The sequence below is a fragment of the Carcharodon carcharias genome, chromosome 32 (assembly GCF_017639515.1).
Source record: "Carcharodon carcharias isolate sCarCar2 chromosome 32, sCarCar2.pri, whole genome shotgun sequence".
In the NCBI taxonomy this organism is placed as follows: Eukaryota; Metazoa; Chordata; class Chondrichthyes; order Lamniformes; family Lamnidae; genus Carcharodon; species Carcharodon carcharias.
Window position 1 is genome coordinate 5114441 of NC_054498.1, and position 23176 is coordinate 5137616.

General features: G+C 49.3%; 2 protein-coding genes across 2 annotated transcripts; both read right to left on the reverse strand.

Annotated features, from left to right (window-relative positions):
- Window positions 1-1987: 1987 nt before the first annotated feature.
- Window positions 1988-6701, reverse strand: hypk (huntingtin interacting protein K). Its single transcript, XM_041178534.1, has 4 exons — window positions 6496-6701; window positions 5519-5574; window positions 3595-3646; window positions 1988-2380 (listed from the first exon to the last, which is right to left on the reverse strand). The coding sequence occupies exons 1-4, from the start codon at window positions 6646-6648 to the stop codon at window positions 2285-2287; spliced, it is 357 nt and encodes a 118-aa protein (XP_041034468.1). The 5' UTR covers window positions 6649-6701; the 3' UTR covers window positions 1988-2284.
- A 2552-nt stretch (window positions 6702-9253) lies between these two features.
- On the reverse strand, window positions 9254-22468 carry mfap1 (microfibril associated protein 1). The gene is made up of 9 exons (XM_041178196.1): window positions 22289-22468; window positions 16586-16802; window positions 15831-15960; window positions 14030-14217; window positions 12371-12479; window positions 11870-12030; window positions 11350-11509; window positions 10788-10877; window positions 9254-9705 (listed from the first exon to the last, which is right to left on the reverse strand). Exons 1-9 carry the CDS (start codon window positions 22368-22370, stop codon window positions 9523-9525), a joined length of 1320 nt encoding a protein of 439 aa, XP_041034130.1. The 5' UTR covers window positions 22371-22468; the 3' UTR covers window positions 9254-9522.
- Window positions 22469-23176: the final 708 nt, after the last annotated feature.

The window sequence follows — 23176 nt, forward strand, 5'->3', positions numbered from 1 at the left end:
GCGATCTTTCTCTCTTGTTCTAGAACTCTCTATGACTGGAAACAGTCTACTACTATCGCCTCTGCTCCATCAGTTCATCACTTCCTAAAAACCTCGATCTTTAGAATTTTCTCGCTCTAATTTTCCTCATCTTTTTTCATATTTGGCCATTTCGTCATGCTGGGAAATTTGCACCTTACCCTCTCTGTACTCCCTGGATTACAAAATACTCAAGTTGTGGCTGTACTAACTTTATATGTCCTGACTTTTATAGCCTGTACTAAACCCGGTGCTCCATTCTCATCCACTTGAACAGATTTTAATATCATGTAAATTTGACCCCAAATCTCTCTGCTCTTCCACTGCATCCATTCTACCATCATTCAACTTTCTGACCAAAATGTACTGCCTCATTCACTGATACTGAATTCCACCCAACAGAAATTCTGGTCCAGTCCACAACCTCGTGAATATCCTTCCTTCTGTCCAAATGGTTAGGTACTGTACTCGCTATTTTAGTAATTTGCGCAGATTTACACAAGAGGTAGGAGCAGCAGGAGGCCATTCAACCCTCCAAGCCTGCTCCACCATTCAATAAGATCATGGCTGATTTGATTGTGGCCTTAACTCCACTTTCTCGTCTGCACCCCCATAACCCTAGACTTGTAGTCCTATGGATAGCGATGGTGGAGCCTCCAATTTTTTTCCTTCTCATGGCTGATCAGGAATTTCTCTCACTCTTACCACCTGTCATTTGGTTCATTGGAAGGATTTGCAGCTTGATACCCAACCTGTTTGGCCATGTTATGAACTTGGCCATCAAGTGCGGGAGTGGGACTTGAACCCGGAGTTTTTGGCTCATGAGGCATGGACACTACCCACTGCACCAAAAGACCCAACAACACTCCCTCTAATCTTAGTTTCAAATTATCGATGAACAGCAGTCCTAGAAGACCCCGTGGGATACCATCACAAATTTCTAACCACTGAGGATATTCTAGTCTTTGCATCTTTCCTTAAAGAGAGAAATTGTTTCTGTTCGTTGGAGAGTCCAGGACTAAGGGGAATAGTCTAAAGGATAGAGCCAGGTGCTCCAGGAGCAAAGTTAAGAGACACACAAAAGGCAGTAGAAGTTTGGAACTCCCTTCCACAAACAGCGCTAGATCAATGGATAATTTCAAATCTGAGGTTGATGAGATTTTTGTTATCCGTCTTAAAATATAGGGGAAAAATTTTTTTTTGGAGTTTGGTCATAGATCAGCCATGATCTCATTAAATGGGGGAATGGATTTGAGCTGTTAAATGCCTTGTTCCTGTTCCAGGTCTAGATAATGGGCCCAGCTATGATTATCTGAAGATAATCTGAATAGGGTTGAATGGCCTACTGCTGCTCCTAGTTCTGCACAAATTACTAAAATAGTAAGTACAGTACCTAATAATGCAGACGGAAGGAAGGATATTCATGAGGTTGCGGACTGGACCAGAACTTCTGTCGGGTGGAATTCAGTATCAGTGAATGTGAGGCAGTACTGTTAGGTCAGAAAGTTGAATGGATGCAGTGTCCATCTCGGTGTTGTAAGAGGTGCTGATTGAAGTTTAGCAGAGACAAAAAATAAAATCAAAGAATCTTAGGTTAGATACAGAGTAGCCAGGAACGACTGACTGCACCTTGAGGACTGTGCCCAGTCAGACACAAGGGAGAGACTCCAACTGGGAAGAAGGTGCAGAGAGGAGAGAAGCTGATCCCTTGGGTTTGAGGGACTGAATTACAGAAAAGATCAGAGAAACTTTGGTTTTTCAGCCAGAATAAAAGAGGTTTTAATAACATTTTAAAAAGTAAAAAAAGCGATCCAGGATCTTACTTTAAATTAAATTGACAGTTTAAGCAGAAATCACGGCGTCAAACTGGTAAAAGGCTAATGTCAAACCGATGAGTTCTTCAAACTAGGAATGAACTTCCTCCCCACGTTGTAAAAATCTCCAAAGGCAAACACACAGCAAGGCGAGGTTTGAGTAAGTGGACTTGTTTTTTATTGATTCAAGTTTTCAGTCTTTTTATTCCTTCTCATTTGGAAGGTTCCGCCCTTCTTCAAGATTCAGTGTTGGATCTTGAGTAGCACTTGCGCCAGTAAAGCAGCCAACTTCACTGAAACCATCCCAATCCTGTCACCAAACAGTGGGCAGTGTTTGCACAGATGGAGGGACCTTCAATTCCATTCACCTCTTGCCCCCCACCCCTTTGCATTCCCCCTCCCCCTCCCCTCCCAAACATGTCTGAAGCAGTCCCAGGCAACATGCTGTGAGCTCAGTCAGTGAGAGCAATCAAAGCTTCAACGACATTTCCCAAATGTTCTCGCAGGCCACGCTCTGCTGCAGTCCGAGAGATCTCCATCTCGTTCATCTAGAGAAAAAGAAAAAGCAAACTTGTCACGGAGACAGTTTTTACATGGTTCCCCTCAGCTTCAGTGAATTGTGCTGGACATGTTCTATAGGAGACTCTTTTTCAGGCTGAGTTTTTTTATGATGTGGTGATGGAGCAGACTCAATAGTAACCTTCAAATTTGACAAATATTTGAAGGTGGGGGGGGAGAAATTGCAGGGCTATGGGGAACGAGCAGGGGAGTGAGACTAATTGGATAGCTCTTTCAAAGAGCTGACACAGACACGATGGGCTGAATGGCCTCCCTTTCGCCACAAGATTCAACGAAGTTAAGAAATTCCTGTGTTATTTTAATATGGTAACACTTTAGATCAGAACACACTTTTTTTCAATTGGTTATTGTCAAAAACTGCAGCCACTCGTCTCCATAAAAAGCAACAAGATGACTGAGCAGTTAAGATGCTGGTGCTGGTTGGAAGAGGGAGACCTCCCTACATGTCATGGATTCTTAACACCCACCTGGACTGGTAGACGGGACTTCAGTTTAATGGAATACCTGCAAGATGGCACTTCTAAGAAATTGTCAGTCCCTCAGTGCTGCACTAAAAACATTTGGTATAGGCTGAAGTTCTGGATTAGTGCTTAAATCCACCTCCTTCTGAGGTAGGAGCATAGACGGAAACAGATCAATAATTTTGTTCTGACTGCATGTTATCAACTTGAGTTAACTGGACCAAAGCTGCAATGAGATTTGAATACATGATTCCTGGCTAACATGCCCAAAACCTGAAATCTTTGCAAGACACAATGAACTGATTGTAACCAGATTGCAAAAAACGTTTTAAACAATGAGACAGAATTTACAGAATCAGGCCATTTAGCACCCCCCCCCCTCCCCCTCAACCATGCTGGTGCTTATAGGCCATGCAAGCCTCCTCCCTGCATCTCACTTATTTCCTTCTCCCTCATGTGTTTACCCAGCTTCTCCCTAAAAGCATCTGTTCTGCTGGAAGCTCTTACTTTAGCAGAAGTCCAGATCTGTATGCAATCGACACTGAACACAGAGCAGGAACCTCAGCCATTTTCATTTTGCATGAGGTTACTTTTGCCCAGCCTCCAATGTTTTTTGGCACCGAGCGGGAATCTCCCGTGTTTAACATGCCTGGGGCAGCTGGGAGGTAAAGCCGCCTTGAATCACAAGAAAAATGCCGTGCGCAGTTACAAACGTGACTTACAATCAATTCGACATCTTCTTTCCTGATGGTCACTTTTGCCAGCTCTTTCTCTCTGCAGAGCAAAGGGGAAAATAAAAAAATCAACCCCAGTTCTTTACCAGGCTGAGTAATACAAAGTACAGCTATTTGGGAATGATGAGTTTTCATCTCCAGGATGACAGTGATTGGTCTGAGAGCCTTAAACACAGCGGGTCAGCCCAAGGAGCTGGGTCAGGTAGAAGGAAGTCGAGCACTGATTACGAGAAAAGGTAAAGGAGAATGACTGAGAATGTGGTCCCAAGGGTAGGTTTTCGGGGGGGGGGGGGGCTTCTGAACATGTGGGGATAGTGTGGAGGCCTGGAGGTGGCAGTCAGTGAGGTGAGGTGAGGTTTCTTGCTGCAGGACCACGATGGCTGAGGTTCTGGCACTGCTAGTGAGGTGGAGGGGATTCACCGTAAATTAGAATCAGAACAGGCAGGATGTGATCTAGGAGGTAATAATTATTGGGGGTGGGGGGGGTCACAGGGGTTGGATGGGGCAAGGTCATGGAGATCTGTAAACAACATTGAGGATGCTAGGATAAAAGCAAAAAAACTGTGGATGCTGGAAATCCGAAACAAAAACAAAAATACCTGGAAAATCTCAGCAGGTCTGACAGCGTCTGCGGAGCGGAACACAGTTAACGTTTCGAGTCCGTATGACTTACTTCCCCCTCCTCACCGTCCAAGGGCCCAAACACTCCTTTCAAGTGAAGCAGCATTTCACTTGCATTTCCCCCAATTTAGTCTACTACATTCGCTGCTCCCAATGCGGTCTCCTCTACATTGGAGAGACCAAATGCAGACTGGGTGACCGCTTTGCGGAACACCTTCGGTCTGTCCGCAAGCATGACCCAGACCTACCTGTCACTTACCATTTCAACACTCCACCCTGCTCTCATGCCCACATGTCCGTCCTTGGCCTGCTGCATTGTTCCAGTGAAGCTCAACACAAACTGGAGGAATCTTCCGACTAGGCACTTTACAGCCTTCCGGACTGAATATTGAGTTCAACAACTTCAGAACTCTCACCTCTATCCTCACCCCCTTTCCGATCCCCCTTTTTCCAATAATTTATATAGATTTTTCTTTTCCCACCTATTTCCATTATTTTAAAATGTATTTCCATACGTTGTTTTATCTCCACCTTTTAGCCTATTTCAATCCCTTCCCCCCACCCCACCCCCACTAGGGCTATCTGTCCCTTGCTCGTCCTGCTTTCTACCCTTAATGTCACCATTAGCACATTCCTTAGATAATATCACCACTATCAACATCCCCTTGTCCTTTTGTCTATGACATCTTTTGGCTATCTCCACCTATCACTGGCCCTCTATCCAGCTCTACCTGTCCCAGCCCCCCAAAAACCAGCTTATATTTCACCTCTTTTCTATTTTTCCTTAGTTCTGATGAAGAGTCATACAGACTCGAAACGTTAAACTGTATTCCTCTCCACGGATGCAGCCAGACATGCTGAGTTTTTCCAGGTAATTTTGTTGAGGATGCTAAGATCAATGCTCTGGCGCAGCGGAGGTTGGCAAGGCTTGAAGGCAGTTAAGGAATAGGAAGCAGCGAAAGCTCTGACAGCAAGAGACACCACTGGAGCTCGCAAAAGGATGATGGTTTTCAGAGGTGCTGGAATTGAGTGACGGGAGGAGACTGTTAGGGGTAGAAATATGCTGCCATTTGAAGTTCACTTGAGGATTACAAGGGCACCGAGGTTACTGCTCATCAGCCTGGGGGAATGGCCAGGCAGGGAGGTGGAAGCAGGGGCTGAAATGAATTGGGAAAGTTTTCTGCTCGCCAGCGCTATTCCTGCTTCCCTCACCTTCACCAATTCCCAAAGGCTAAAGTGACATTACATAGGTTACAGAACAACCTGCATTCATTCAAAGGGAGATTCAGACCTTTCCTGTTTAGCTTTCTGTTCCCGGGATCTTCTGTCTCCAATGACGGACATTGCCTGTGAACAAAAACACACACGTCACAATCCGCACTCACTGTTGTAACTAAACACTCCCCAAATCTCAACACCCCCAGCAATCCTCTTCTCCCCGTATACCTCTCTCACCCCAAATCCCCAAATGCAACCTCATCCCCATACCCCCCATTTCCTCCCATCCCTTTACCACCCTCAGCCCCATGGTTCCCCCCTCCTCCACCACTCCCATGGCTCCCCAAACCCCATAAACTCCCATGGCTCTCCCCCTAATCCCCATACTTCGAACCTCCCCTCAGCACTCCCCTGCCCCTCTCTCTCCCAGCCCTCCCTCTCCCCCCATTCCCCCTACTCTCTCTCCCTCCCGTTCCCCTCTCCCTCTCCCCCCCATTCCCCTCTCCCTCTCCATTCCCCTCTCCCCCATTCCCCTCTCTCTCCAATTCCCCCCACCATTCCCCTCTCCTCCCCATTCCCTTCTCTCTCCCCCCTCCCCATCTCTCCCCTATTTCCCTCTCTCCCCCTCCCCCATTCCCGCTCTCTATCCCCCCTCCCCATCTCTCCCCCATCCCCCCTCACTCCCCCTCTCTCTCCCCCCTCCACCTCTCCTCCCCATTCCCCTCTCCCCACTCCCGCATTCCCCCCCTCTCTCTCCCTCCCCCCTCTCTCATCCCATTCCCCTCTCCTCCCTCCCCCTTCCCATTCCCCTCTCCTCCCCCATCTCTCCTCCCCCATCTCTCTTCCCCTCTCTCCTCTCTCCCCCTCCCCTGTACCCCCCTTCTCTCCCCCCTCCCCATCTCCCCTTCCCCCCTCCCCCCCACCACCACCCCTTCCCCCCTCCCCCACCACCACCACTCCCCCCCACCACCACCCCTTCCCCCCTCCCCCACCACCACCACTCCCCCCCACCACCACCCCTTCCCCCCTCCCCACCTCCCGCAGCCTCACCGTCTCCAGGTCCGAGCTGAGAATCTCTTTCTCCTCCGCATAGTCGGTCACCCGCTCCAGATCCGCCGCTCCGCTGTCGTGTTTCCGCGGCTTCTCCGCCGGCCGCTCCGTCTCCTCATTCTCCAGGTCCAGGTCTCCATCGGCCTCCGCCATCGCCTCCACGCCGCCGCCGGAAGTCGCGTCACCTTGCGCGCTGCTGCGGCCGCCGCCGGAAACTGCGTCATCACGCACGGTGCCTGGCGACGCGTCAGCACGTCGCTCCAGCTTCTTCCGGGTTTTGCTCAGTCTTGACCCTATGAAGGTTGATGACAGACTGTGCACAATCCCTGTGTGCAACTCCCTGCTTCAACCACATCCACTGAGACAGTCTGTTTGACCAGCTTCACGAATGTTTAAGACACACCAGAAATAAATATTCTGCAAACGTTTCCAAAACATCTCATATCACTGAAGTTAAAAAAAAGACCTAGGAACACCCAACACTGAGCAGCAACTAACAGACTGGTGACAAAGACAGCCTGAATACCAGTCTGCAAATACTGATCAAAACATGCAATGAGAGGGGAAGCACTGTGATCAGAGCTGAATCACAGAATCATTGGAGGCAGTGCAGAGCAGAGCCTGGCACATGGTGCCAGGGATTTAACATCTGGAGGAACATGGGTTTAACACGTGTAGAGGTATCGAGCAAATGATATGGAAAATGTTTATCTGCTAGGTTTAAATTGTGGGAATAAGACAAGGAGACTGATTAAGACCGATATCAGGGAGTCCTTTAGACAGTGACCAGTGCCTGGAATAAATGCCAAGGTTAATAAGTGAAGACAAAAACCCTAGAAGCATTTCCCAGGGAACTGGATCACGTATGGGGAAATGGCGTGAGTTTTTCCGAATGAATGAAAATGAGCCAATTGGCTTTTCCTATCTGTGTATCTAGTGACGGTTTAGTATCTCCTCCATTAGAAATCCCCAATAATTCATAATATAGTTATGATAACTGCAACAGGCTGATTAAAATAAAAGCAAACTGATTTGAATTTTCACCACGGACAAAATGGACATTTTAAGCTTCTACAATTTTAACGTTGGTTTCATGACCCCACTGTAAAATGTTCCTTTCTTTCAGACCCTACCCTGACCATCTGCTGGTTAAGAGGCCTTGAATCTGTCAACGTGTATCTGTGCTCTCCCTATACCTGCAAAAGGTGGTGTGCATTCCATCTCAACCAGGAGCTGGCAACATCAAAGTATCAAAATATCCTATAATCATAACCATACAACTCCATTTGGTCTATCATGCCAACACCAACTATCCCTATTGTAATACCCAAAAAGGAAATATTTGCAGTATACCCAAAAAGGAAATATTTGCAGTACTAAGTTTTTAAAAATTAATTTACAGGATGTGGGCATTGATGGCTAGCCCATCTCCAACTGCCCTTGAGGTGGCGATGAGCTGCCTTCTTGAACCGCTGCAGTCCATGTGGTGTAGGTACACCCACAGTGTTGATAGGAAGGGAGTTCCAGGATTTTGACCCAGTGCCAGTGAAGGAACGCCGATAGATTTCCAAGTCAGGATTGTGAGTGACTTGGGGGTGAAATTCCAGGTGGTGGTGTTCCCATCAATCTGCTGTCCTTGTCCTTCTAGATGGTAGTGGTCGTGGGTTTGGAAGGTGCTGTTGAAGGAACCTCGGTGAGTTCCTGCTGTAGATGGTACACACTGCTGTCACTGTTCGTTGGTGGTGGGAGGAGTGAATGTTTGTGGAAGGGGTGCCAATCAAGCAGGCTGCTTTGTCCTGTATGCTGTCAAGCTTCTCGAGTGTAAGTGTAATTATTCCATCACACTCCTGACTTGTGCCTTATAGATGCAGGACAGGCTTTGGGGTGGCAGAAGATGAGTTACTCGCCGCAGAATTCCCAGCCTCTGACCTGCTCTTGTAATCACAGTATTTATATGGCTAGTCCAATTCACTTTCTAGTCAATGGTAACCTCCAAGCTGTTGATAGTGGGGATTCAATGATGGTAGTGCCATTGAATGTTAAAGGGCGATAGTTGGATTCTCTCTTGTTGGAGATGGTCATTGCCTGATACGTGTGTGGCACAAACGTTACTTGCCACTTGTCAACCCAAGTCAGGATATTGTCCAGGTCTTGCTGCATTTGGACATGGACTGCTTCAGTATCTGAGGAGTCACGAATGGTGCTGAACGTTGTGGAATCATCAGCGAACATCCCCACTTCTGACCTTATGATGGAAGGAAGGTCATTGATGAAGCAGCTGAAGATGGTTGGGCCGAGGACACTACGCAGCACAGCCTGACCATTCAACTCAACCGGTCCGTGCCGGCAGTTAGGCTGCACACAAGGCTACTCCGCGAGCCGCGCCCACCCCCTTCATTTCACCCTATCTGCATACCTTTCTATTCCTTTCTCCCTCATATACGTCAGATCAAATTCCCTTTTGAAAGTTAATATTGAATCTGCTTCTACCAACCGTCAAGCAGTGCTTTCTAGATCATAACAGTGTGCTGATTTTTTTTTGGATGTTATGTTTTAATTTCTATGTATCTTGGGAAGGGCGGGGGGGGGGGGGGGGGGGGGGGGGGGGGGTGGCGGGCAGGAGGAGGTTGGATAATTGAATCCAGGGTACTAATTTACAATGTGCAGGCTCACACTGCATTGTTGCCTGAATACCAATGTTCCTCCCTCAGGAAGATATGTAGCCCAACTCACAAGAATGAAACAAGGAGATTAGAAATAAATTCACCAACTTGCAATTTTTAATCCTACTCAGCAAAACAACAGGGAAAAGATACATGATTACACAAATGTATACGCTCCAGAAAAAATGTAATATAAACCTGCTTTCTTAAAACCACGCGAATAATATTTTAACAATATTTTAACAGACGATTACTAAGTCTTAGAAACCGGAACCAGGTGTGGTAAAGGTTCACCGTGCAAAAGATCTAATGCTTGGTGTAAAACAAAGTTCTTGTGGCCTCAATGCCCTTTGCATCCCCGAGATTACGTGGTCTTCCTCTTCTTGGCCGATGGCCTCTCAAAGACGTCACGCACACCAGCTGCCCGCTGCTTGAAGAACTTGCTGTTCTGAGCAGATTCCTGGGCCCATGCCGAGTCAAACGAGGTGGTGTCTTGGTCAACCAGGTGAGTGTATTTGGTCCGGCCCGAACGACCAAAGTTTTTGACCTGATGGAGGGAGTGAAATGTGGCCCCAAATTCAGTTTAGCCAGCCAAGCATTTTCATTCAAACAGCAACAAAGCAAATTTCACACAAAGTACAGGAAATATGCAGCCCATCAGTCATAGAATCTCACAGCCTAGACAGAGGCCGTTCAGCCCTGCATGCCTGTGCTGGCTCTTTGAATGAGCTATATAATTAGGTTCACTCCCTGCTCTTTCCCCATATTCCAATTTTCCTTCAAGTTTCTATCCAATTCCCTTCAGGAAGCTCCTGTTCACTCCTCACCACCCATTCAGTCAGCACATTCCATTTCATCATAACTCACGTTGATAAATTTTTACCTGAAAACTTCTGATCACCATTTTCCCCTTGGTAACTAAACTCTCAAGTCTAAATGAAAGGATTAAAACAAAATAAAAGCTTAAAAAAAAATTTAAAAATGTGTTGGAGTTTCTGGTGTCCCCCTTTATCAGCTCGGATTTCTCTTTGCATTTGACTTTCTCATGTGGGGAGACATGACCCAGTTAATCATTCTTTACATATGATGAATCATGTAGAGAGCAACTGAGATTCTCATTCCCTTATCTTTCACAACAGGTGGTTACGGTGCTAGGAAAGTGCACAGAAGTGGTCAGTTGATGTCTGAAGGGCAGCAGTTTTAAAGCTGTTGGTGGGATCCTCCATCAAAACGTATGGTGTTCTGACAGAGACTCCACGGGACACACAAAGTCAGCTTCTCTCTTTCAAATGTTAAGTGACGTGCTATGTATTTTGTTGGTCGAAGCGTCAGTCAGTGAGGAAACGGGGTAAGTTCCCTAGTTGAGCCTTGCCCCTCTTGTCCTGGATGTCCTCAGGGCCCAGCAGGACCTCAGCAGCATCGTCCAGCCACCTGAGTGCAGGAGCATTCTACTCTCCCAGCTGATCCCTAGCTTGTTTCTCACTCTCGTACCCAGAGCTGTTATCTCTGAAAACCAGTTACTTTGGCAGTGCCATAGGATCTCCCCCAATACCTGCCTTAACCCTCCCCCTCCCACAATAAGGGTGGGACCTTATTGGTCCCACCTCAGGTAATCCAGGTGCACAGTACCTGCATGACTTTGGGCAGAATGGTCTTGTTGAAATGATCCTCCAGCGTTGGGGAACTGAAGTCCCGTTTGTACAGATCCTCCTCTTCATCCTGTTAGACAGTAAACAAGAGGGTCAGTTAGTTTAGCACACTAGAGGGAGTTTTATATCTATTAACAAGTGGTGTATACTCCCAGAGCAGACAGATATGGTTTGTAACAAAATAAGACACATCAAATTCCGTCCATGGCCCATTTTTGCAAATAATCAGCACGTCCTTAAAGATGCCTCGAAAGATCATGGCTCTCATCTCCATCTCCCAAAGGTGCTGCCTCTCACTGGCGCCTGGTACCACGTGCAACAGCAGCCCTTTGGCTCGTCTGAATGGCCATTAATGTCAGTGACTGTCAGCAGGCTATCCTACTCTAGACACCATCACACTGGAGCCCAATCCCCACAAACAGTTTCCAACACAAGTTACTAGGAGCGTGAGCACAGGCTTATGCACCTATTACTGGAACTACCAGGGGGCCCCAAAATATTGGGGTTTGCGTTTAGCGTCAGCTGGAACCAGCTCCACTCACCATGAAGAAGGCTCCTCTGTGGTAGTATTTCTGCAGGAACTTGTATTTTCCTTTGCTGGCTTTGTTGGTGATGGCTTTGCTGTTGGCTCGAAGCTCTGCTCGCCTCTCCTCCTCTGTCAGATTATGCATTCGGTCAATCTCAGCTTTCTCCTTCTCCATGCTGCAAAATGGGATGGTCATGAAACAAGGAATGACCCTTCACAATCACAAAATAATCACTTCATCCACACAGAAAATCGGATGGGTGGGGGGTGGGGGGGGGGGGAAGCAAGATTAATTTTATTCAAAGTTAGCATTATCATACTCACTATATATAAACACACTGAAGTAATGTACTGATAGTGGACACACTGCTCAAAGAAATGCCCGACTAACTTGTATATTGGATAATGATTCAGTAAAGAGTGAGTTAGGTATGCAGCATAGATGCTGACATATTTCTGCAGGGTTTAAAGGGAATGGGGAGGGTGTTGCAGTAATGAAGAGGTGGTGGTATATAGTGATTAAATACAGTACTCACGATTCCCGCTCCTCTCTGTCCCGTTTAATGCGTTTAAGTTCCCGAACTTTCCACGACTCGTATTCCTCTTCATCGTTCTCATCATCGGTGTTCAGTGCATCGAGAGCCGACAGTGTTCTCCGTGACTCCTCGATCTCTCGCCTGGCCTCCTCTTCCACAATCTGCAAAATGCCACGACATCGCTTGTTAGTTCGCCATGGAAACCACTGATAGTCCTCTGCCCTCACCAGAATGGTCTGCCAACCAGCCCCACCCACTGGTACTGCCCTTCCTCCATTAGTGCCATCCCAATATCCAAAACTAGACCGCCAGTCTTATCTAGTTACTGCGCCACCACCACCCCCCTCCCCCACAGCATGCTTCCTGCAGTGGCACTGAGCTGCAGGGCACAAATCCAGCCCAGGGTACTCCTAATCCCTATCCTGTGAGCTGTGCTGGAGGAGGGCAGGATTTCACAATGCACACAGGAAGCAGTGCAGATCTGCAGCCTGCACTCAGTACCTTCAGTGTGTACTTGCGTTGCTCCTCGCTCAAACGTTTTGCCTCCAGCTCTAGCTCCTTCTGCTTTACGGCCTCAGCCTCACGTTCCTGCACCGTGACACGGTCCTTTCTGGGGAAAATCAGAATGGGGACGTTTGTCAAGAGGACCTGCACAGATTCGCTCATAATACAAACCTCAGATAAAAGAAATTGGATAAAATAGTTTTTATCTCCCCAAAGCCAATTTGTTTTCAATTAATCCTTTCACAGGGTGAGAATGTCACTGGCTAGCCCAGCATTTATTGCCCATCTCTGACTGCCCTTCAGAAGCTGGTGGTGACGCTGTCTTCTTGAATCACTGCAGTCCATGGGATGTAGGTACACCCACAGTGCTGTTCTGAAGGGAGTTTCAGGAGTTAGACTAAGCGACAGAATTTTAAGTCAGGATGGTGTGTGGAGGGTAACTTGCAGGTGCTTGTATTCCTATGGATTTGCTGCCCTTGTCCTTCTGGGTGGTAGAGGCTGTGGATTTGGGAGGTGCCGTCAAGTTGCTGCAGTGCATCTTGTAGATGTTAAACACTTGTCACTGTGCGTCAGTGGACAGAATGGTTGTTTAAGGTGGTAGATGCGGTGCCAATCAAGTAGGCGGCATAGTCCTGGATGATATCGAGCTTTATGAGTGTTGTTGGAGCTGCTCTCATCCAGTCAGGTGGAGAGTATTCCATCACATTCCTCACTTGTGCCTTATATATGATGGAGAGGCTTTGGGGAGTCAGGAGGCGAGTTATTCGCCACAGGATGACCTGCTCTTGTAGCCACAGTAGTTATATGGCTGGTTCAGTTCAGTTTCTGGTTTCTGGTAGCCCCCAGATTGTTGATAGTGAGGGATTCAGCAACAGTAATGCCATCGAATGAAGTACTTTAAGTGTAGTCACTGTTGTAATTTAGGAAACACAGCAGCTAATATATGCACAGCAAGATCCCACAAACAGCAATCTGATTATTAGCCGATGTGTTTTATCGCTGATTGACGGATAAACATCTCAATACCTTGTCCCCATCAAACACCCCCAGGACAGGTACAGCACAGGGTTAGATACAGAGTAAAGCTCCCTCTACACTGTCCCCATCAAACACCCCCAGGACAGGTACAGCACAGGGTTAGATACAGAGTAAAGCTCCCTCGATACCGTCCCCATCAAACACTTCCAGGACAGGTACAGCTCGGGGTTAGATACAGAGTAAAGCTCCCTCTACACTGTCCCCATCAAGCACTCCCAGGACAGGTACAGCACGGGGTTAGATACAGAGTAAAGCTCCCTCTACACTGTCCCCATCAAACACTCCCAGGACAGGTACAGCACGGGGTTAGATACAGAGTAAAGCTCCCTCTACACTGTCTCCATCAGGCACTCCCAGGACAGGTACAGAAGAGCTGAATAGAGTCAATCTCCCTGAATTACTCAACATGCCTCAGCTTCATTCCCAGAAGAGCCTCCCTCACTGCACTGGTTTGACAATGTTACTACTTCCAGCGCAAGTCAGCTAATGGCCCAAGTGAATTAATAAATTTTACCCTGATTGTTGGTAATTTTAACCTGGTGTTGTGCCCTTTGCCCACACACACTTACTGCTTTGCATGAGAAAGTTTATGGGTTGCCAGCTTTATATGAATCATACCTTCTTATAAAGACAGGCTTTAGCCTCGGTTCAGTCTCGTCCTCGCTGTCAGTATATTCCTCATACTCAGACTCCTCCTCCGACTCTTCTCCAGATCTGCCTTCATCCTCCAGTTCCAACAGTTCCAATTCCTCATTCTCTCTCTCCTGAGCCCGCTGTCTCATCATAGCACGACGGCGTTCGATTTCCTGCCAGGGTACAAGAGGGACAGCTGTAAATCTGCTTGGGCTCCTGACCTTCAATTACTGATCAAAGCTGTCCATACACAATCACAACTCAACTTAAGTTAAAAACCTTTCCACTTGCAGGAGGACCAGAAGTGAGACCATCATTTTAAGATGGTCACTAATAAAACTAATCTGGAATTCAGGAGGAACTTCCTTACTGAGAATGGTGAGAATGTGGAACTTGCTACCATAGGGAGTGGATAAGGTGAATAGAATCAATACATTTAAGGGGAAGTTGGATAAACACACGAGGGAAAAAAGAATAGAAAGATGTATTGAGACGAAGTAAGATTGGAGGAGCTGCTACAAACCACAAACATCAGCACAGACCAGTTGGGCTGAGTGCTGAAAATGATTTCTAAAGATAACCACCATCCCCTGATCCAATGGGCTATAATTCATTTCTGTTCTCTCCCATGGCCCTAACCTTGTCCAACCAGCTTTACCCTACCTACATGATGTTCCTCAGGCACTGACCATCTCCTGTTCCCTCAGTCAAGTGGCCTTAATGTGTTAACCTGGATAAGTTATTTGAATGTGGGAGGCATTCAAAGCCTGACCATTTCTTCATCACACCACACCTTCAAATGTTGCAGCCAGAGCCCTGATTCTTGCATTGCTCAAGGGAGGTTGAAGCTAACTGCAGTCTACCTACTTGCATTTCAGCTGCAATCAGCTAACTCAGCAAAGTGCCAGGTCCTTCCTGAGCAGGGCTGCCCAGTTTTACACCCGATACCTACATCCTGTACCAGTAAGTAACTTTGGGGAAATAGTCCAGGGTCATACACCCACAAGCCTGAGGAGCAACTGATGCCAGCAGCTGCAATCTGTCTGACGTGCACAGCACAGAAGCAGGCCATTCGGCCCAACAGGTCAGGAAGGAACCTTTCCCCTTGGTGGAGGGATCAATAACCAAGGGGTATAGATTTAAGGTAAGGGGCAGGAGGTTTAGAGGGGATGTGAGGAAGAATTTTTTTACCCAGAGGGTGGTGGGAATCTGGAACTCACTGCCTGAAAGGGTGGTAGAGGCAGAAACCCTCATAACATTTAAGAAATATTTGGATGTGCACTTGAGATGCCATGGCATACAGGGCTATGGGCCTAGTGCTGGAAAATGGGATTAGAATGGTTAGGTACTTGTTTGAGTGACGCAGACTCAATGGGCCAAAGGGCCTTTTTCTGTGCTGTAGACCTCTATGACTAAGACTCTATGAGGTCAGTGCTGTTGTTTATGCTCCACCCTACTTCATCTCACTCTATCAGCATATTTTTCTATTGCTTTCTCACTTCCCCTTAAATATATCTTATCCGCTTCGACCATTCCTTCCACAGTCATTGCCCAGTAACATTCTGAAAAAACTGGTCAGCACCTAAAGAGAGACAGGCCTGTGATTCCACTTAGAAACTGCACTCAGGTTGGGGTCTGCACGTGTCCAGTCATTGAGTCTCCACCCAATCCGTACCCAGTTTATTCACTACTACACATTGACTTCTGCCGTCGGTCCTCCTGCTTTTAAAGGTTCACTATTTCCCGTTCATTGTTACTTAAGTGCTAGTGCAAGACCCAAACACACCTCATCGTCCACTTCCTCCTCCTCTTCCTCACTGGTGTCCTCCCGATCCACATGCCATGGCTCACCCTCATCCTCCGATTCCGCTTCCATCACCACCTCGGGCTCAACGATCATCCGATGCCGAGCCAACCTGAAGAAAGGCAAAAGAAAACACAATGGTCATCTTCTCCAGGGAGCAACAGAGCTCGAACACTGAACATTACTTCATTTATATAGCCCTTTTCACATCCTCAGGATATCCAAAAGTGAATGACTTGGAATGTAGTCATTGCTGGTAAAAAGGTAAATGCAGCAGCCAATTTGTCCATCCCACAAGCAGCAATTTAAATAAATGACCTGTTAGTCTGTCATTTCAGTGATTTTGGTTGAAGCATAAATATTGGCCAGGAAAATAGTTGCATGGGATCTTTGACATCCACTTAAACTGACATTTGCGTTAATGTCGCATTTGAAAGATGGCATCTCTGACAGTGCAATCCTCCCTCAGTACAAGCCTGGGTTGTATGTTCATTTCCTGATCAGGAACAGCAATCCTAGTGACTTTTTAAAAATTCCTTAACTGAGGCGCAGTGAAACCACTCATCCCCTGGCCTTCACCTGAGATCAGACATTTCACCTGCGACCTTCCCTGATCTGTGCAGTTCAGGTCCAGGCAGTATGTTTAAGGAGGAAGCCTGTAATATTATAAACAGAACACATTCAAGTAAAAATAAATAGAACTTGGCTGACCCTGTGTGATCCCCAGAGTCTCTTACCTCTCCTCTACATCCTCGGAGAGCCGGTTCTGGAGACGCTTCAGACGGGGGTCATTTGCCAACTCCTCTGTCACCTCAGGCTCCGCCTCTGTGTCCTTCGGCTTCTTAACAAACTGGAAGTCTTCCTCCTCCTCGTCTGAGGACTCCATTGGCGCATAGTCGGGTCGCTTACCAGAGACATAGCGTTTCACCTTCACCTTTTCCATTGACACCTCACCTGGGCACAGAAGGCAGCTGTGTTTAGTGAAGAGCATTACCACAGTAACTGGAGAATCATCAGCAACAAGAGATCGAAAGGGGACTGGGCCTCAGGTCTCCCACCCAGCTATGGCATGGCTGAACTGAGATGACCTCAGAGTAAAGGTACCCCTAGATAGCAGCGACCACAATATGGTTGAATTTTACATCCAGTTTGAAAAGGAGAAGAGTGGGTCTAAGACTAGTATCTTAAACTTAAATAAGGGCAACTATGTGGGCATGAAAGCTGAGCTAGCTGAAGTGAATTGGGATACTAGGCTAAGGGATAGATCAATAGAGAAGCAGTGGCAGATGTTTAAGGTTATATTTCAAAATATTCAGAATATGTATATTCCTAAAAAATTCTAAAGGGAAGACCCAACATCCATGGTTAACTAAAGAATTTAAGGAAAGCATCAAACTTAAGGAAAAAACATAATTGCGGAAAGATGAGTGGCAGGTCAGATGATTGGTCAGAATATAAATAACGGCAGAGAATGACTAAAAGATAATCAGGGGAAAGAAATAGAGAATGAGAGGAAGCTAGCTAGAAATTTGAAAACAGATAGCAAGATTTTCTACAGCTATCTAAAAAGGAAAATAATAAGAACGGGAGTGTTGGTTCGCTAGAGAATGTCAGTGGGGAGTTAATAGTAAATAATAAGGAAATGGCGGATGAAATGAACAAATATTTTGCTTCTGTCTTCACTATAGGATACAAAAACATTCCAGTCATAGCTGTAAATAAGGAGGTGGAAGGGAGAGGGGAAATTGGCGAAATTACAATCACTGGGGAAGCAGTACTGAGCAAACTGATGGAGCTGTGGGCTGATAAGTCTCTGGGTCCCAAAGGACTTCATCCTAGGATCTTAAAATAGGTGGCTAATGAAGTGGTAGATGTGTTGGTGTTAATTTTCCAAAATTCGCTAGATTCTGGAAAGGTTCCTTCAGATTGGAAAGTTGTAAATATAACCCCTCTATTCAAGAAGAGAGGGAGGCAGAAAACAGGAAACTAGAGGCCAGTTAGCTTAACATCTGTTGTGGGGAAGGTGTTAGAATTGATCATTCAGGAGGTTATAGCTGGGCACTTTGAAAAACTCTAATCAGGGAGAGTCAACATGATCTAGTGAAAGGGAAATCATGCTTAACCAATTTATTGGAGCTCTTTGAAGAAATAACATGCACTGTGGTTAAAGGGAAGCCTGTGGACATGCTGTACTTTGATTTCTAGAAGGCATTTGATAAAGTGCAACATCATTGGCTATTGTGGAAAATAAAAGTTCATGGTGTAGAGGGTAACATATTAGCATGAATAGTAGATTGGCTGGCTGGCAGAAAACAGAGAATATGCATAAATGGGTCTTTTTCTGATTGGCAGGATGTGATGAGTGGAGTCCCGCAGGCTCTGTGCTGGGGCCTCAACTTTTTTATAATTTACATCAATGGCTTAGATAATTAGATCAGCAGAGTGAAGGCATGGTAGCTAAATTTGCAGATGACACAAAGATAAATAGGAAAGTATGTTGGGAAGAGGACATGAGGCTGCAGACAGATATAGACAGGTTGAGTGAGCGGGCAAAAATCTGGCAGATGGAATATAATGTGGGAAAATGTGAGGTTGTTCACTTTGGCAGAAAGAATTTTAAAAAAGCAGAGTGTTACTTAAACAGAGAACGACTTCAGAATTCTGAGGTGCAGAGGGATCTCAAAGTTCTAGTGCATGAGTCACAAAAAGTTATTATGCAGGTACAGCAAGTAATAAGGCTAATGGATTAGGAGAGGAGAGGAATTAAACATAGAAGTAATGGTGTTATGCTTCAGTTATGCAGGACATTGGAGAGATTACATCTCGAACACTGTGTGCAGTTTTGGATTTCTTATTTAAGGAAGGATGTAAATGTGTTGAAGGCGGTTCAGAGAAAGTTTACTAGACTGATAGCTGGAATGAGTGGGTTTTCTTATGAGTGTAAGTTGGACAGACTGGGCTTGTTTCCACTGGAGTTTAGAAGAGTGAGGGGTGACTTGATTGAAGTATATAAGATCCTGAACGGCCTTGACAAAGTGGACGTGGAAAGGATGTTTCCTCTTGAGTCCAGAACGAGGGGGCACTGTTTTAAAATTAGGGATCGCTCTCTTAGGACGGAGATAAGAAGAAATTTTTTCTCAGTTTTCGTGCGACTTTGGAACTCTCTGCCTCAAAAGGCGGTGGTGGCAGGGTCATGGAGTATTTTTAAGGCAGAGGTAGATACATTCTTGTTAGGCAAAAGAATCAAAGATTATCGGGGGTAGATGGGAATGTGGAATTCAAAATGCAAACAAATCATACATGATCTTATTGAATGGCGGAGCAGGCTCAAGGGGCTGAATGGTCTACTTCTACTCCTATGTTTGTATGAGACAGAAATTAAAACCACCATGGGTGAGAAGTCACAGAGCAGAGTTTGATGGAGGTGGAGAGAGTCCATCACTGGAAAAACACTAAGATGGTACTGGGTGTCATAAGTGTCTGAGAGGAGGAGTGAGGGGTGAAACCAGTAAGATGCCTGAGAGAGACACAAAGGTGTGATTTAGTGATGTGGGTGACATGGAGTGGAAAGTACAATCACGTAGGAAGGTTGCAGGTTCCAGTCAAATCTAGATATCAATGCAATCTTCCACAACGAGCCTGTGACATTCCAGAGAGAAAGAGAGAGAGGGATGGCATTCATTGATCTGTTATGGGGAAGGTTGAGGTGAGCGGGATCAATCGCCAGCCAAACTGTCGCCTGGGCAGGACGGTCTGGATTGATTCCTCAATGGACACATCGGAAAGAGAAAGCGGGGGAATTATCCAGGGATAACAAGAGTTTTGGGCAGGGCAAAAGCACCCGAGAGGAAGGAAAGGCAAAGGCAGGATGGGCCTTCAGTGGCATGTGATTCTGTGGGGATGGGGAGGGAGAGATAGCAGTGACTGGACTGGCCTCCGAGGCTGGAGCCGTCACCAAATAAACAAGTTGTATTTATACAGCACCTTTAACATAGTAAAACATTCTAAAGTGTTTCACCAGATGACATCTTTCACTGAGTCAATAGCCCGCCACTCAGCTCCCCCACCCCCGGCCTCTTGCTCACTCCGACACCCCCCCCTCCGGCCCCTCACTCACGCCGACCGGCCCCGGCCCCTCACTCTGCTCCCCCCTGGCCCCTCAACCACCCCCTTGGCCCCTCAATTACTCCGGCCCCCCACTTGCTCCGCCCCCCCCAGCCCCTCTCACTCCAACTCCTCACGGCCTTTCACTCACTGCGACCACCCTGCCCCTCACTCACTCAGCCCGCCCCTCCACCAGCCCCTCACTCTCCCGCACCCCGGCCCGGCCACTCACTCTTTCCGCCCCCCCAGCCCCTCACTCATTCCAACTCCCCCAGCCCCTCACTCACTCCGACCTCTTAGTCACTGCGCCCCCCCCACCCCTCACTCACTCAAACCCTCCCCCCGGCCCCTCGCTCACTCCGACCCTCCCCCTGGCCCCTCGCTCACTCTGACACTCCCTGACCTCTCGCTCACTCCGACACCCCCCGGCTCCTCGCTCACTCTGACCCTCCCCCCGGCCCCTCGCTCACTCCAACATACCCCGGCCCCTCGCTCACTCTGACCCTCCCTGACCCCTCGCTCACTTCGACCCCTGACTCACTCCGAAACCCCTCCGGCCCCTCACTCACTCTGACACTCCCCGACCTCTCGCTCCAACACCCCCCGGCCCCTCACTCATTCTGACCCTCCCCAGCCCCTCGCTCACTCCGACACCCCCGGCCCCTCGCTCACTCCGACACCCCCGGCCCCTCGTTCACTCCGACCCTCCCAGACCCCTCGCTCACTCCGACCCTCCCAGACCCCTCGCTCACTCCGACCCTTCCCCCGGCCCCTCGCTCACTCCGACCCCACCCCCCGGCCCTCGCTCACTCCAACATCCCTCCCGGCCCCTCACTCACTCTGACACTCCCCGGCCCCTCGCTCACTCCCACCCTCCCAGGCCCCTCGCTCACTCCCACCCTCCCCCCGGCCCCTCGCTCACACCGGCCCCCCACTTGCTCCGCCCCCCCCAGCCCCTCGCTCACTCTGACCCTCCCCGACCTCTCGCTCACTCCGACACCCCCCGGCCCCTCGCTCACTCTGACCCTCCCCGCGGCCCCTCGCTCACTCCGACATCCCCCGGCCCCTCGCTCACTCCGACACCCCCCGGCCCCTCGCTCACTCTGACCCTCCCCGCGGCCCCTCGCTCACTCCGACATCCCCCGGCCCCTCGCTCACTCCGACATCCCCCGGCCCCTCGCTCACTCCGACATCCCCCGGCCCCTCGCTCGCTCCAACACCCCCCGGCCCCTCGCTCACTCTGACCCTCCCCAGCCCCTCGCTCACTCCGACACCCCCGGCCCCTCATTCACTCCGACACCCCCCCGACCCCTCGCTCACTCCGACCCTCCCAGACCCCTCGCTCACTCCGACCCTCCCAGACCCCTCGCTCACTCCGACCCTCTCAGACCCCTCACTCACTCCGACCCCACCCCCCGGCCCCTCACTCACTCTGACACTCCCCGACCCCTTGCTCACTCCGACATCCCTCCCTGGCCCCTCGCTCACTCTGACCCTCCCAGGCTCCTCACTCACTCCCACCCTCCCCCCGGCCCCTCGCTCACTCCGACCCTCCCCCCGGCCCCTCGCTCACTGCGACACCTCCGGCCCCTCGCTCACACCAGCCCCCCGGCCCCCCACTTGCTCCGCACCCCCCCAGCCTCTCACTCAATCCGATTCCTCCCGACCCTTCACTCACTCCGACCCCCCTGCCCCTCACTCACTCAGCACCCCTCCCGGCCCCTCACTCACTCAGCCCGCCCCCCCCCCCACCGGCCCCTCACTCTCCCGCACCCCCCCAAGCCCCTCACTCTCTCCGCCCCCCCGGCCCCTCACTCACTCCGACCTCTTAGTCACTGCGCACCCCCCCACCCCTCACTCACTCAAACCCTCCCCCCGGCCCCTCGCTCAATCCGACACCCCCGGCCCCTCGTTCACTCCAACACCCTCCCCCCGACCCCTCGCTCACTCCGACCCTCTCAGACCCCTCACTCACTCCAACCCTTCCCCCGGCCCCTCACTCACTCTGACACTCCCCGACCCTTTGCTCACTCCGACATCCCTCCCGGCCCCTCACTCACTCTGACACTCCCCGGCCCCTCACTCACTCCCACCCTCCCAGGCCCCTCACTCACTCCCACCCTCCCCCCGGCCCCTCACTCACTCCCACCCTCCCAGGCCCCTCACTCACTCCCACCCTCCCCCCGGCCCTTCACTCACTCCCACCCTCCCCCCGGCCCCTCGCTCACTCCGACAGCCCGCCACCCCCCCCCCCCCCACCTCCCCCGGGTCACTGTAACGACCGCCCGGGGCTCCGGCCGTGATAGGCCTCAATCCCCTGGCCAGGCCCTCGTCACCTTTCTCATTGAGGACGGGCACGGCTCCAGCCGTGGACTGGATCGGCGGCTGTTTAGCGTTCAGACCGAGTGGAGCCGCCATGATTGCGCCGCCGGTTCCGGAGACAAAACTGGGGAGAGAAACGAAAACAATCGGAGCAGAATCAATCCGCAATATGGCCGCGGGGGAGGCGCGTAGAGATGATGACATCAGAAAAGCGACCAGCCGCGCCCCTCGGCCCGGTTTTTTTTTTAGGGGTGGGCGGGGCCAATGGATGGGCGGGGCTAGTAAAGTGGGCGTGGAATGGACGGAGCAAAAGGAAAATATCCGGCTCACGGTAGTGGGCGGGGATAAAGAGAATGGGGGCGGGGCTTGCTGAATGGGCGTGGCTAAGGGCTGGGTGGTCTTTCCCATGGTGCAGCCATGGGTCTCTGGAGGGGGCAGGCAGCAGCTGGGGGACTGGGTTCAGGGGCAGAGGGCTTGGCCATGGAGGAAGTGGGTGAGCTACTGCCAGAAATTCACTGATGGCATCTGTCTGCACATTCATTGACTCCGGCAGCAGAGAAGGAGGCCGTTCAGCCCGTCATGTCGGTGCCAGCTCCTTTAAACCTATCCACTTAGTCCCACTCCTCTTATTCTGCCATGATTGAATGGCGGAGCAGACTCGATGGGCCAAATGGCCTAATTTCTGCTCCTATGTCTTATGGTCTCTTTCCCCACAGCCCTGCAAATTATTCCAGTGTCCTAGTGTCTTTAGAAAGTTCCTATGGAATCTGATTCCACCACAAATTGAGGTGGTGTCTTTCAGATCTTAACCACCCCTCTGTCTGAAAATATTAATCCTCATTTTCCCTCTGGTTCTTTTGCCTCTTGAGTGTGAAATGCATGTGTTTGAGTCCCATTCCATG

Excerpts from the sequence above, each read along its gene's own strand:
- hypk (XM_041178534.1), bottom strand. The coding sequence starts at position 6,648 with ATGGCGGAGGCCGATGGAGACCTGGACCTGGAGAATGAGGAGACGGAG. Across the intron at positions 5,575-6,495 it reads TCAGCTCGGACCTGGAGACG|GCAATGTCCGTCATTGGAGA; the intron begins GTGAGGCTGCGG and ends TTTTGTTCACAG. Across the intron at positions 2,381-3,594 it reads AAGAAGATGTCGAATTGATT|ATGAACGAGATGGAGATCTC; the intron begins GTAAGTCACGTT and ends CTTTTTCTCTAG.
- mfap1 (XM_041178196.1), bottom strand. The coding sequence starts at position 22,370 with ATGGCGGCTCCACTCGGTCTGAACGCTAAACAGCCGCCGATCCAGTCC. Across the intron at positions 12,031-12,370 it reads AACGCAAGTACACACTGAAG|ATTGTGGAAGAGGAGGCCAG; the intron begins GTACTGAGTGCA and ends GGCATTTTGCAG. Across the intron at positions 11,510-11,869 it reads GACAGAGAGGAGCGGGAATC|CATGGAGAAGGAGAAAGCTG; the intron begins GTGAGTACTGTA and ends CCCATTTTGCAG.